Genomic DNA, 13,918 nt, shown 5'->3' with positions numbered 1-13,918 from the left:
AGCATTCTTCTCTCAACACGGTGCTGTCTGTTAAGCTACAGGCTTTCAATGACCAGTTAACAACTGGATTAATTACCATGGTAACAGCAGATGAGTGAAAGGATGGAGAGAGAGAATGGATGTGGCAAAGGTGTGGAAGTGGCACACAGTGGTGGAGGGAAATGACACGTGTTGCATGGCCAATGCAAACTCTGTTCTGTCATGTCCACATGGAACATAAGCCTCTCTAGTAGGCCTATTCTCGTAGGTCATATGTTTCAGGCTGGCCCAAACCCTCGACATCCAAAACACTGTATATCTGCAGGTCCTGTCACAAGCTGTGTGTGATCTCGACCCACTAGTCCTCCCTCTACATGCTTCTTTTCACAGTAGCTTGTTAAGATATTTCATGCTTTTCTGTTGGCTGTTATTGTAGACCCCTTTAAATGTACTGACTTAGTTCTAAATAAACCATGTAGGCTAGTAAGACCAGTGAGTTATACACATGCAGAACACTAAAGGTTTGCATGCTGTCATCAGGAATAAACTGTATATGTGCGCAAGACTGAAATAGTTATATTTAATTCAGCATAGTAAACTGAAAAACTATTGCATAAAATGCCATCTCTGATGGGAAGGAGACTGTCCATCATCAGATGATAGATTTATAAAAAAAAAAATAACACATTTTATTCAGAGCAGGACTTCTGTCACTGAAATTATTTAAAAAACTTTATTCATTTGAATTGCTGTATTTTCTTGGACATATCCAAACACTAAAACCAAAAAACCACAAAATAGGACAAACATGAAACAGGAATCACAGATGCTACACGTTCACAATTCACTCTCTCTCACACACAAACACACACACACACACACACAAGGACAAAACATTCACATACACTCTCTCTTTCTCACACACACACAAACCGACACACACACAAACACACCAACAGACAGACACACACGCGCACACACACACACAAAAAGTACACATAGCACACTCACACATCGAATGTGTCCACTTACAGCATCATGAAAACAAGGTACAGGCAAAACAAGACAGATCAGAGTCAAGAGAAAAACAAGAACAATAAAAAAAAAAGACTTATCACCAGACTTCTTTACTTAACAATCTTGTTTTTTTGTCTTCAATCTCATTTGTTGTCTTCATCTACAACCTTTATAAAATATAGAGTATAACACTAATTTGAAACAACAGAGACAGATTTGGGAGTGGGTGGGTGGGTGGGTGGATGGATGGGGGTTAATAGGGACTGTTGTCAAATGATCAAATCAACTTAGTCATGAGACCACTTCTGAAGCCTCTATCCTGCCACACTTCCTGAAGCTCTCCTGTAAGGGCAGCCACTTGGTGTTAATGTGCTAATGCTGACCGTGTGCAACCGAAACACCCTCCATATCAGTGAACCGTTTGGCCAGTAGCAGAGTACGCGCACTGGACAATCCCAACTTGTGGGAAAAATAAAGCCAAAGGCAAGGCTCACATGAGGGAATATTTTAACCACACAAGCATAAGGGCTGTAACTGATAGGGCTGGTGGTTCTGCAAGGGTACTGAGACACACACACACACACACACACACACACACACACACTCACTCACTCACTCACTCACACACACACACACCAGGCCAGTGCACAGGTGACCGATTAAAAGGACACGACTATGAGCTTTGTGTAATAAAGTGTTAAAGAAAACAGATTGCATTAGCATTGACCTGTACAAAGATAAATTCATGACATTGCATGTTTAGGATTAGTTCTTTTTTTCTCAATATTTTCACAGATCCGTCCAATACTTCATACCTCCTGAGTGTGTATGTGTGTGTGTATGTGTGTGCGTTTTTTTGCATTTTTCATGTGAGCAAGATTGTGTGCAGAGAGAGAGAGAGAGAAAGGGGGGTGAAAGAGGTAGAGAGTGTGTCCAAATTCTGACACTGAGCAATCACTCTTCTACCGTGGTCTGTCATCTTCAATCCCTCATCACCTTATCAATTCTAGCACATTCTAATGTTATCTTCAATCCCCCATCTCCCTAATGATGCTTCCAGTATGTTCTAATGTTATCTTGTATCTCCAGCACAGTATCTACAGTCACAGTTCAGGTCTTCATCAAGCATGGATGCATAGTGCAGAAAAGTTTTGACAACTGATCTTTAAAGAAAAAAAAAAAACTTGCTACAGTTGCAAATTGTTCCACCATCAAATATAGACTTGAACCTTACCTTACACCATAAGCATACAATGTGGATTTGTGTAATGGCCACCCAGACACACTTTGAATAAAAGCTTTTCAGTTTTTAAAAAGGATGAGCATATTCAGCACTCCCAAAGGGGACACAGTGAACACCTCCATAATCTAAATCGGTTTCTTCCTCACTCTAAGCCGTGTTGTAGGGCTTAGACCAACTCGGCCGGTCACAGGTACTACAGCAAGCGAGAGGGCCAAAAGGCTCAGTCACGGAGATCAAAGGCATAAAGAGAGACAAGAGCGGTGGGGCTGGACTGAAGATAGGGACTCTTGGACAGGGAGAATGTCATATTTGAACTAGACAACAGAGTCAACAGAAGCGCACGGACTGCACAGTGGCACAGAGGACACAGAGGGAGACAGACTAAGGACAGAGTGTGAGAATGTGTGTGTGTGCGTGTGTCTGTGTGTGTATGTGTGCGTGTGTGTGTGTGTGTGTGTGTGTGTGTGTGCAAGTGTCTGTGTGTGTGTGTGTGTGTGTGTGTGTGTGTGTGTGTATGGAGACAAGCATACACATTGTCAGTCAAGGCAGATCAGAGGATATCCTTCACGACACCTTATCAAAAGACAGTTACTATCATGAATGAACTACACCTGGATTTAAAAAAAAAAAAAGACAGGTACATTTCTGAACTCTCAATGCATTATCTGGGATATTTCAGTCACTGACAGTAATACAACAAAAAAAAAACATGCATGTGCTTGTTTGGATTTCTCTTGACATTATCACATGGCTGGCGAATGTCATCTTCACTACTGCTGCACTGTAGCATAGTGTACTGGGTGTAGCTTTAGGCCTTATGATTGTGTCTCTTTCTGGCATATGTGGGGCCGTACAAAACGAGGCAGGCAGCAAGCACGCTGAACACAAAACAAATGAGAAGAGAAAATATTGAATTCCACAACCATTATCAACATTTCACATCGGCGCCAATGCAGTGAGAGAGACACAGGTGTGAGCACGGGCAGCATGAGACGCAGACGATCCTTGGGGGGTCGGGTGGTGATTCAGTGAGGGGGCTGTGGGCGGCGAGGGGGCTGAGGTAAGAGGTCAAAAGGCCAGTGGTCAGGACTGCTGGCCGCTCCACTGGCTCTCAATCGGTCGGCGTAACAGCTCCTCCACATGCCGTGCTACATCCATGGTGTCATCCAGGTCGAAGTCGCCGTCAGTGTCCAGCATGGGGTCACTCCTGGGGAAGAGGCAGAGGTAGAGGGCAGGGGGCTTACACACACAATGGTCACTCACAGACAAGGGGGAAAAGATCCCTGAGGCCAATCTGTACCACTTTCATTCTAAATATTCGAGCTGCTCTAAGGACTACTGCCCTCCAAAGTAAAAACCGTCCTAATTGATGAAGTTACATCAGGGTTACATCATCAGGACAACAGACCTGCACTTGCATCTTAGTTTGCAAAGCACATCCAAGAAATGCACAGATTTCAATGAGAACTCAAAACATATTTGTACAGAGATAGATGCAGGCCTACTTACTGTAACTGGACTGCGAACTGTGCTAACCCATCCCACCCACTCAAATTCGAATACAATACATGTCTAAGGTCCTGTTTGATCAGACAACAAATACATTGTTAGGTTAATCACTGATTTGGTGCTAGGAGTGTCAATGAACTCACAGCTGTGAGCTGAATTCCTGTCACACAGGCAACAAAACAGTCATTATGGGGCTCAAAGGCACACACCCTGCTGCTAGCTGAAACAGAAAGTTATGAAACAGTCAACTGTAACATTTGTAATGTCTCCAGGGTCTAGCCAGGGCCCGTTCAAATAATGTGGTTGAGACAGTGTACAAACATGATCCGAGTGTTAGGAAACCTGGTGACCCTGTTGGTCTAGATGCCAGCACCATGTTCTATACTCACATGGGTGGGTAGAGGCCGTAGCTGTGTGGATGATTAACAGCAGGTGATGCAGCGTGATCCATGTAGGTTGGGTTGACTGCAGGGTCGGCATTGGCTGTTGTGAATCTAAACACAAAAAACACACACAGGGACACATGGGCATCCGCACATTTATATATGCAGTGCATGTACACAAAGAAATAAGACAGATATCTACACCGAGCTTTCAGCCACACAGCAACAAGTGTTCACCTGACCAGGACCTCGCATCTTCACTCTGTGGAGCAACCTCTCCAATCTGGACAGCAGGCTGGTTGTGAGCCTTGCTAATGTAGCAAGAATACCTGCCATCCACTAATAATGACGACAGTTAAAGAGGCCCTATGCAACAATTTTAGCAAAAATGACCTTAATTATGCAGGTTGAGAGTCGTTCTGATGGTTCTACAACACTTTCTGGGTCGTTTGGAGGGTGCTTCGTCTCCCCCTAGTGCTTCTCCGCGGAAAAAACGAATATGCAACTTTCTGGTCCCGGACCGAAGAAATCTGGATGTGACTCGGCGGAAGGCCTCGAAAATGTAGTAAGATTGTAGTTTCTAAGAAGACTGCAAAACGGACTCCGACTTGGCTTTGTTGCTGCTGAAATTGTAAGTAGCCTACCCTTGGGTGAACTTCTCTTGAACAATGTGTTTGCTCGACCGTTTTATTGTGAGCCCTGTATGTGTTTAGCTTGGTTTCTTGATGGCTAGCTCGCTAGCTAGTGGGGGTTCACAATGTCCTTAAAAAAGACAGTAAGATACAACCCAAGACCTATTTTGGCTTTGGGGTTCACAGTGACTTTTAACACGCCTTTATTGAACATGGCATCTAATATCACTCCCTCAGCAACTGCTAAAGCTAATGATACTAACCAAAGATTCTAGAACAGAGCTCTGTTCTAGAATCTTTGCTACTAAGCCTGCTGCGGCGGTCTACAAAGGCAAATGCAGCTGAGTAGGAGGATGTCCCTGTGGTGACCATTAAGGCCTGAGTGTCTCCGACCCGCTGGTGAGGCTAATACGCTAATGCGGATGCTCACTAGCGCATTAGAAATGCTAGTAATAATGATGCTACTCGTATGCAGAGGAGAGGTGGCGGAGGTGGACTTAATGACAAATCAGCATTCTCTACTGGATGTGGTGAAGGGAGGAGAGGGCACACACTTACTCTGGTACAACTTGTTTGATTTGAGGTTTGACGTAGCCATCCACTGCTTTGGCTGCAGAGCCGAGGTAGTGTGCAAAAGTGAAAAAAAGAAAGAAAGGAAGAAAGAAAGAAAGAAAGAAAAGACATCAAATGAACAATTTTCGTTTTGACTGCATTGGTTTAGCACATTGCTGGACTCTCATCCTCAGCAGAACCCTTGTATTTGAAATACATAAATCCTATGGGAGGTGATGGATAGCAAAATGGCTGCTTACAGAGAGGTGGGGTGTAGTATTTGGAGAAGACCTCATCCTTGGGCCGGTCAGGGTAGAGGTAGAGCAGGTGGTTCAGGTCACTGATGCGGTCTGCCAGCGAGCGGATGGAGAAGTCTTTGGTCGTGTAGGGCATTAGGTTCCATACCATACGCTCTCCTGACAGACAAACAGAGCAATGCTGAGATCAAATTGTGAGTGTGTGAATTTAGTGTGTGTGTGTACAGTGTGTGGGTGAGTAGGTGGTGGTGGTGGTGGTGGTGGGGGGGGGGTGTATGTATGCATATGCATGTGTGTGTACATGTATATGTCTAAGTCTCTGTATAAGTGTGTGTGTGTGTGTGTGTGTGTGTGTGTGTGTGTGAGAGAGAGAGATAGAGAGAGAGAGAGAGAGAGAGAGAAAGAGAGAGAGTGAGAGAGATTGTTACCTGCTTTGTTGGGGTTCTCAGCCACCCAGGCGATGGTGATGCCGCCGATCTCTGAGTCACTGAAGCGCAGCAAGAAGGTGCCGTTGGGTTTGGACATCAGCATGTCCTGGGCCTGGTGTTTGTTCACAAAGCCGAGGATCGCACTGGAGGACAACACACACGGAACCATCAGCAAACAGATACAGACAAACACACACAACAAAGACATACACACACACACACACACACACACACACACACACACACACACATAAATACAGTAGGAACGTGCACAATGCACATCCATAATAAAACACATAAACATACAAAAGTAAATACAATGCATAATGAAAGAGTGATCTAATGGTAGAGATGACATGCCCAAGGGCACACTGTAAACATTCTTGCAGCAGTACTTTGTCTATTATAGGCATGTGTTCATGTGAGCATTGCATGAAAGCCTACTTGAAATGCTGGACATCTAGCAACACAGCCAATAAGCCTCTTTATCCACCCATATAGGTGAAAGCATAGCTACTAGATCCTGTTTCCATGGCAAAAGAGATAAATTGTTAGCTACATGGGGGGTTTTGCTTGTAAGTGGACAAGGGTTTAAGCAAGTGGACAGGATTGGCCAGTAACTTGGGAGATCAAGGTAGGCACACAAACACAATGTGCCAAGAACACTCAAAAAGACACAAAAGTCATCAAACATCCACTGCTAAACCAAAGCATCCTCCTTTTTATCCAAATCTTCTTCCATTATACATTTGTACACAATCTCACCGACACATTCATTCTTAATGCCATTTGAGTGTGTCACTGGGGAATATATACAGTTGAGAACAAAATTATTCATACCCCTGACAAATATTGATTTAATGTTGATTTTCTCTTGACCAATATGTTTGTTCTGACTGAAAATGACACTGGCACATGCCAAAAGGTTGTAAGACAATGTGGTAGAAACATGGAATCAAAAAAAGAAGCATATTTATCTTTTAACATTTTTATGAAAAATGGCATGTCCAAAATTATTCAGAACAATATCAGAATCAGAATATCAGTCAACAAACATATTGGTCAAGAGAAAATCATCATTAAATCAATATTTGCCAGGGGTATGAATAATTTTGTTCTTAACTGTATGTTGTTAATAGATGTTTATAATAAAGGGACAAGTGGAATACTGGGATTACATATGGACCCTTTCAAGAGAGTTCCATTATCAGTATCATAGTGGACCCTTTCAAGAGAGTTCCATTATCAGCATCATAGTTGGCCCCACAAGGCTTCCTTTTTAACATTCCATATGTTATCTTAATGCAGAGGAAGTAGATTGGGGCCCAAATAGAACGTTCAAGCATTGTTTTTGTTTTTATTGTTGAAAGGGTCCATAAGCACTGAGAGTAGTGCATAGCTCTACCCATCTCTTACCCGTCGTTCCAGTGAGGCTTCAGGTGTTTCTTAGTGAGTTCCATGACACCATCAAACCACTGCCAGAAGGTGAAGTTTCTCATTTGCAGACTTTCCTGAAGGAAAGGGGATTAAAATGTCATGCTCATAATGTATTACTACGTAAAGAAATTAAATGAATAAATCCCCTGGAGTCACAATTTGTGAGGACATTTGTAAAACCACAAAATCACACCTTTGAGATGATATCTGAAACTGAAGTGGTAATACAGTATGTACATAACACAACAAGACGACACCCTAATCTCATGAAGCACCTAGATGAGATAAGGGTCAGAATCTACAGGAATGAGCAAACCGACTCTGCATGTTTAGCAAGGCCTCCTCCCTGTAGCGGACCTTTGAGGATGCCATGGTGAAACAAGCCATGAGTAACAAGCCCTCCAACCCAAGAGGGAAGGTGAAATTAGAGCTCTTGCTGTCAACCAAAGGCCATGGTGGAAGAGCAGAAATGCGCACACATGCTGTGATGAATCAGATAGGATTGATGTGCTGATGACTCCTACTGTAGTTTGGAGACGATGAAAAGGTAGTAGAAAAAAAAGACACTTGTGTGTGTGCTTACACATACTGTACATAGTGGGCGATTGGGACATAATTAAGAGGTAAAGCAGCTGAAGGCAGAAAATAGCTACTTTACAGACACGTCTAAAAAATAACCTCATTATTTACTGGTCACAGGAAGACCCAAAGAGCCCCCTCCTCCATGTCACTAGCCACAGAATACACTGTACCAATTGTACAGCTATTTCTGTCCCAAGCAGATAAGCTCAGAAAACAGACCAATGAAGCAACAACAACAAAAAAACAACACTCATTCAACTAAACTATATTAAATGTGTTCACTGCCTTGGGCGAGTGACCAATCAATCCCTCAAGGCGGTAGAATATGAGAGATATGCTGAAACTAGGCCTAACTGGGCTGATGAGGACGTTTATTCCTGTTTTTCAATCTCGAGCATGACAGTTTAATCTGCGGGCTGATATCTCTCCTGCTGCTGGACCCAGCCATGACCAGTTAATCAAAGGACACATGCGCCGGCGCGCTCTCATTTAATAGGCTGACTTTAACAGGAATCACGGTGGCTGGGACTAAATGCATTAGGTACTGTCCAGTTCACGAGGTCTGTCTAGAACCTCTTTCTCTCTCTCTCTCTCTCTGTCTCTCTTTCTCTATTAACCCCTCTGTCTCTTCCTCTCATCTAGATCATGATGTCCTCAGAAAGAACACAACTTCAGCGATTACCAGAATAAAATGTCTCAAACACATGCATCTCTCAACACATAAAGCTTCCCCTCCCAGATAAAAACATACATGTATCTGTGTGTGTGTGTGTGTGTGTGTGTGTGTGTGTGTGTGTGTGTCTGTCTGTCTGTGTGAGTGTGTGTATAAAGTCCACATTGGTTAGTTTTTAATCATTGAGTACCTACTGTATCTGTATCTGTTCTTTTGTCCTCTCCAGCAGTGCGTGTGTGTGGGTCGTTTACAAGTTAATATGTGTGCAATCTGTACAAAATGCACTCATGCAGTGACACTACATATAGACCAACTGATTGGACACTGTCAGGTAGATTTATCCTCCTGGTGGGGGACACTTGAGCGTGACACAGGAGGGTCTTGTAGGCCTGACCCCTGGTACCCTCTAATTACCTGTGTCCACTCAACCTCCCGCTAAATCACAGTCCTCAACAGTCCACACTACAATTTTCAATCATGGCTAAAACCAGGCCAGTACCAGAGTGTTTGCCTGGCTGTAAGCTACAAGGCTCTCTTCACCAAATGCCTGTGACTGTTGCATTCCCTCAAAGCACGGGTCAGAGGTCTATAAGGTGTCAATGTTTCAGTAGCCCCCATGTGGTGATTGGCGAGCCATCTTACCCTGTTAAACTGGGACCAGGTCATGGTGATGTTGCGGTAGTCTTCAGGGTTGCCGCTGGAGCTGTTGAAGGCTTTCTGGGCCAGGAAGACCAGGTTCTCCTCCGACAGGCCCCGGGTGCTCTGCACCTCCGCTTTGTACTTCATGTTCAGGGCCTCGCACAGCTGAGACCACAGCACCTTATCAGGCACTATGAAGGGCACCCGGCCCTGTACCACACACAGAGAGAGAGACAAGACAGGAAGAACAGAGTATGAGCCAAGCAATGCTCAAGCAGTCCTCACTCTACCACTACACTGCTGCTGAGTCCTCACTCTACCACTACACTGCTGCTGAGTCCTCACTCTACACCACCACACTGCTGCTGAGTCCTCACTCTACCACCACACTGCTGCTGAGTCCTCACTCTACCACTACACTGCTGCTGAGTCCTCACTCTACCACTACACTGCTGCTCATTTCACACATGTAAAGGAGGAAACTTAGATTTCAAAGCCTAAATGAAAAGCAACATACCCTAATTCTTTTTACCTGACAAATAACAGCTTCAAACTCATTTGGATGCCACACTGACTTACAATAAGGACAATGGAGGCTGACACATTGTTGATGTTTTTCATCAGTTTTAAGCTGATTGGGTACCCTCTTAGTGCTAAATAGATACAAAATAAGTTGAAAGCTGGTGAAAGGGGAATTCCTACATCATGTTGTACTTTGAACCCCAGGCACTCTTAATAAGTAAGTAAGTAAGATTTTTCTTTTGGTAAATTTCCTTTCCTTCCTGAAGTACTGTACAAAGGGAACATTCAAAAGCATTACATATTCACCTCAACCTTTTTCTCATTCAGAAAGAAGAGAAAGAATTCTACACTGTGAAATGCACAAATGCTTCCTCTTCCTGAGGAGGCTCAGAGGCTTCTATTGAGCCCATTCACAGGACAGCTGATTCACTGGATGCGTTCCTTCTCTATTCATGACCATTCTTGTGTTCATCTTACGCGGGGGTGACACAGTTACGCGCTCTGCACAAGACGGAAGTTTACCCCAACTCAGCAACATCGGATAAACATCAACATCTGGCAAAACATCTGTATGGTGATTTTATAAAGCTTTATTATGTTATTAGTGCCAATATACCAGCGTTATGTGTTATTCATTGTAACACGGAGGGCATTGAGAGGATTGTCCTGGTTATTATAGTAATGTCATTTGATTTAAGCTCATTTTATGTTGGCCTAAAGCAAGTAGTTTGAAATTCTATAAAATCTAGTCAGAGATTATTTTGTCTTCATGTTTTGATGTGGCCTCCTGTATGAAAGTATGAAAGTGAGTAGCATAAAAGTCAGAGTGCTTGGGTTCATTTCTGTCCATCACCACTGTTCTCATGGCCTTCCTCTGGATAACAACAATTAACAACAACTGGGATTAAGGTTAAAGGTCACCAGGCATACACCAAACCACCACAGCACCCAACTCACCGGCTCAGCAAAAGCGTTGTCCCACAGGACTGTTGCCGTGGCGTTGTTGTCCTGGCTACCGTGAACAATGACCACCACAGGTAGGGAGAGAGTCTGCGGGGAGGGGGACGAGAGGGGCAGATTGAAGGAAAGAGAAGAGAAGGAAGCAAATGAATAAAGAGAGGAGGCCAGTGCAGGTCAAGTCCCTGTCTGCTCTCAAAAGAATAAGTGTGTCTTCCGTGTGGCCTCCCTCCCGTGTTGGCTGACCCCGCTACCTTCTGTTCTCACTGCTCTAATTCCTTTCCTCTCTGGACACTGAAGGGGGAACAATGTCAAGGTCAGGGGTTCACTGGCCAAAAAGCACTCCCAGGGAAGTGACAAATTGCCAGCACCCAGTGCACAGAAACCTCTTTCACAGTGTATAGAGCGCTGTGGGTACAACTGAGGCAATCAGCGTACAACAAAGCAGTTCTCCCCACCAATCAGCAGCCGCTCCTCCTCCTCCTCCTCCTCCTCCTCCGCCACTCACAGAAATCTCCTGATGCGCTGGCTCACCTTCACCTGAAACACCAGCTCGTTGCCGCCTACGCTGAACTGGGACTCGAAGAGGATGGTGAACTTCTCTTCCGTCACCGACTCAGCGCCCCGCCGGTCTGAACGCTTGATCCGCTTCAGGGACTACGGGAGGGAGAAAACGCAAGGGTCACTAAGTGGGCCAGGCATTCAGACAGACACGGAAAAGGAGACATCAATAGAATAATCTCTTTTAATAAGCAACACTGTCCACCTCATTTTATGACTATGGAGGTCATGCTTGGCTTTTCCTTGCTTTTCATCATGCCTAAATCCTATAATAGACTCTTTAATTCTTCAAACGTGATCTGAACCCAGTGTTGATGGATCAGTGCCTTTGTGAAGGAGGCACTTTTATCTGTTGGATTATGTAACATCGCGTATTCCATCGCTGCCAACCTTGAGATGAAACTGGCCCTCAGAGGAGTTTTGTCAGTGCTGTTGACACACACTTAACATGGCGGCCTCCTCACACGTAAAAATCTTCCAGCTGTCTTAACCCTCTACAACCCCCGCCCCACCCCCACACACACACCATCCCTCTCACGCCCCCACTGTAAATTAGGCCACCACGGTGCTGGGGTGTTTTGGGCCACTAGAGGCGCTCTCCATCTCACCATGTTTCTGAAGTGTGCGCTGAGGGTGCCCGTGGTCTGGTGGTACTCCATCACACAGTTGTTGTTAAGGATCTCTCCACTGCTGTCACTGAGGAGGGAGACACAGAGGTGGAACAAGAGCAGAGGAGAGCAGAGGAGAGGAGAGGAGAGGAGAGGAGAGGAGAGCAGAGGAGAGCAGAGGAGAGCAGAGAGAGGAGAGGAGAGGAGAGCAGAGGAGAGGAGAGGAGAGGAGAGCAGAGCAGAGGAGAGGAGAGGAGAGAGAGGGAGAGGAGAGGAGAGCAGAGGAGAGGAGAGGAGAGGAGGGAGAGGAGAGAGGAGAGGAGAGGAGAGCAGAGGAGAGCAGAGGAGAGGAGAGGAGAGGAGAGCAGAGGAGAGGAGAGCAGAGGAGAGGGAGAGGAGAGGAGAGGAGAGGAGGAAGGGGGGAATAAGGGGATTTGGAGTTAGGGAGAGAGAAAGGGGGTTGACAAAGACAGAGGGAGAGAGAAGGAGAGGAAAGAGAGGCATAAAGGAAAGATGAATCACATTGAAAAATTCATGACCACTAGTAGACTAGACTGCTCTTGAGCCATTTGTGCTGTTCTAAATGTTCCTGTCACATAGCATACATAGACACAGGATGTCTGACTGAGTTTGTGTATACAGTATGTGTGTGTCTGTGTGTGCTTGTGTGTGTGTGTGTGTGTCTGTATTGCATGTGAACAGTTGCATCCATGTATTCTATAATAGTTTGTACTATATAAATATGTGTTTCTCTGTATGTGTACTGTACAGTTGTCTACCAGATGTTTACATGCATGTATGTTCAGCGCATGGCTGAGGAGATAACTATCATTATACACTATCTATTTTGTACCTGTGTGTGTGTGTGTGTGTGTGTGTGTGTGTGTGAACTCACTTCCTGGTGTTCTCGTTTTTGAGCAGGGCTTTGGCCTGCTGCTCGCTGATGATGGTGGCCTTGACCTGCGGTGGGTTCATGTGCACATTCAGCTTGCCCCCCACTAGCAGACGCACCGTCGCCGCAAACTTGGTCTGGGTCTTCAGCACCTGGGGAGGCTGCTTCTCTATGATGAAGGTGCTGCGCACACACACACACACACACACACACACACACACACACACACACACACACACACACACACACACACAAACACAAACACACACACACACACAAAAACAAACAAAGAAAACAGCAACACATTATCTTCTTTCATACATTGTTGTGGATTTCCCAATAAGCATGCAAGTTAAATCCAGCTCAGTCCTGTCCTCATGCACAAAGGCCAGCACAAGAGCCCCATACTGGCAGATATTGACATAGTTGTGCCTGCTGCAACAATACAATCAGCTCTTCAGCCCTAACATATTGTTCAGATTGTTTGTGTGTGGCTGCTGAATTGATTGGCCAGTTTGCTAGTCAGTTTGTTTGAGTGACCTCTTTCTTTCAATTGTGACTTATTTCTTGAAAAGTAAAACAGCTTTTATCAGATATAAGATTAAGAAGAAGAGAGAGAGAGAGAAAGAGAGAGAGAAAGAGAGAGAGAAAGAGAGCAAAAACAGAAACAGCACATCCAGTTTCTCTGCTTAGTCCCCTGAAAGTGACACAGTGTCTGACATACATTCAATGAGACACTGATTGCTTTTCTATGTTGTGTTCAGCCCACAGCCAAAGGCAAAACACACACACACACACACACTCTCGCAGAAAGCAGAGACACACAGACACTCATGGACACACACATGCATGCACAAATACACACACACAGGGTGTATGAGTGATTATGTTCCTGACAGTGAGAGGCAGACAAAGAGCTCATGTTAAGATGGCTTAGGAGGTCTTTGGGTCATCCTCCCTCTGTCCCCTGCCGTCCCTGTCCCTTGCTCTCCGGTGGTCCCCATAGAGTTAGCATCCATCTCATCCACAACCATCACAGCACAATTA

General features: G+C 44.9%; 1 protein-coding gene across 1 annotated transcript in view; it reads right to left on the bottom strand.

Moving 5' to 3' along the window:
* Positions 1-693: 693 nt before the first annotated feature.
* stat5a (signal transducer and activator of transcription 5a) overlaps positions 694-13,918 on the bottom strand; it is a 108,167-nt gene continuing 94,942 nt past the window's right edge. Inside the window, exons 10-20 of the mRNA XM_048245608.1 lie at positions 12,875-13,054; positions 11,980-12,067; positions 11,345-11,467; positions 10,811-10,903; positions 9,335-9,541; positions 7,417-7,511; positions 6,001-6,143; positions 5,576-5,731; positions 5,322-5,373; positions 4,138-4,242; positions 694-3,446 (exon numbers count right to left, since the gene is read on the bottom strand). Coding sequence (XP_048101565.1) covers positions 3,323-3,446; positions 4,138-4,242; positions 5,322-5,373; positions 5,576-5,731; positions 6,001-6,143; positions 7,417-7,511; positions 9,335-9,541; positions 10,811-10,903; positions 11,345-11,467; positions 11,980-12,067; positions 12,875-13,054 — 1,366 coding nt within the window. The 3' untranslated portion in view covers positions 694-3,322. The remainder of the gene's footprint in view (positions 3,447-4,137; positions 4,243-5,321; positions 5,374-5,575; positions 5,732-6,000; positions 6,144-7,416; positions 7,512-9,334; positions 9,542-10,810; positions 10,904-11,344; positions 11,468-11,979; positions 12,068-12,874; positions 13,055-13,918) is intronic.

This window comes from Alosa alosa, chromosome 6, assembly GCF_017589495.1.
Source record: "Alosa alosa isolate M-15738 ecotype Scorff River chromosome 6, AALO_Geno_1.1, whole genome shotgun sequence".
Classification (NCBI taxonomy): Eukaryota; Metazoa; Chordata; class Actinopteri; order Clupeiformes; family Clupeidae; genus Alosa; species Alosa alosa.
The sequence above is the reverse complement of the archived record's forward strand: the minus strand, read 5'-3'. Positions and strand labels throughout refer to the sequence as shown.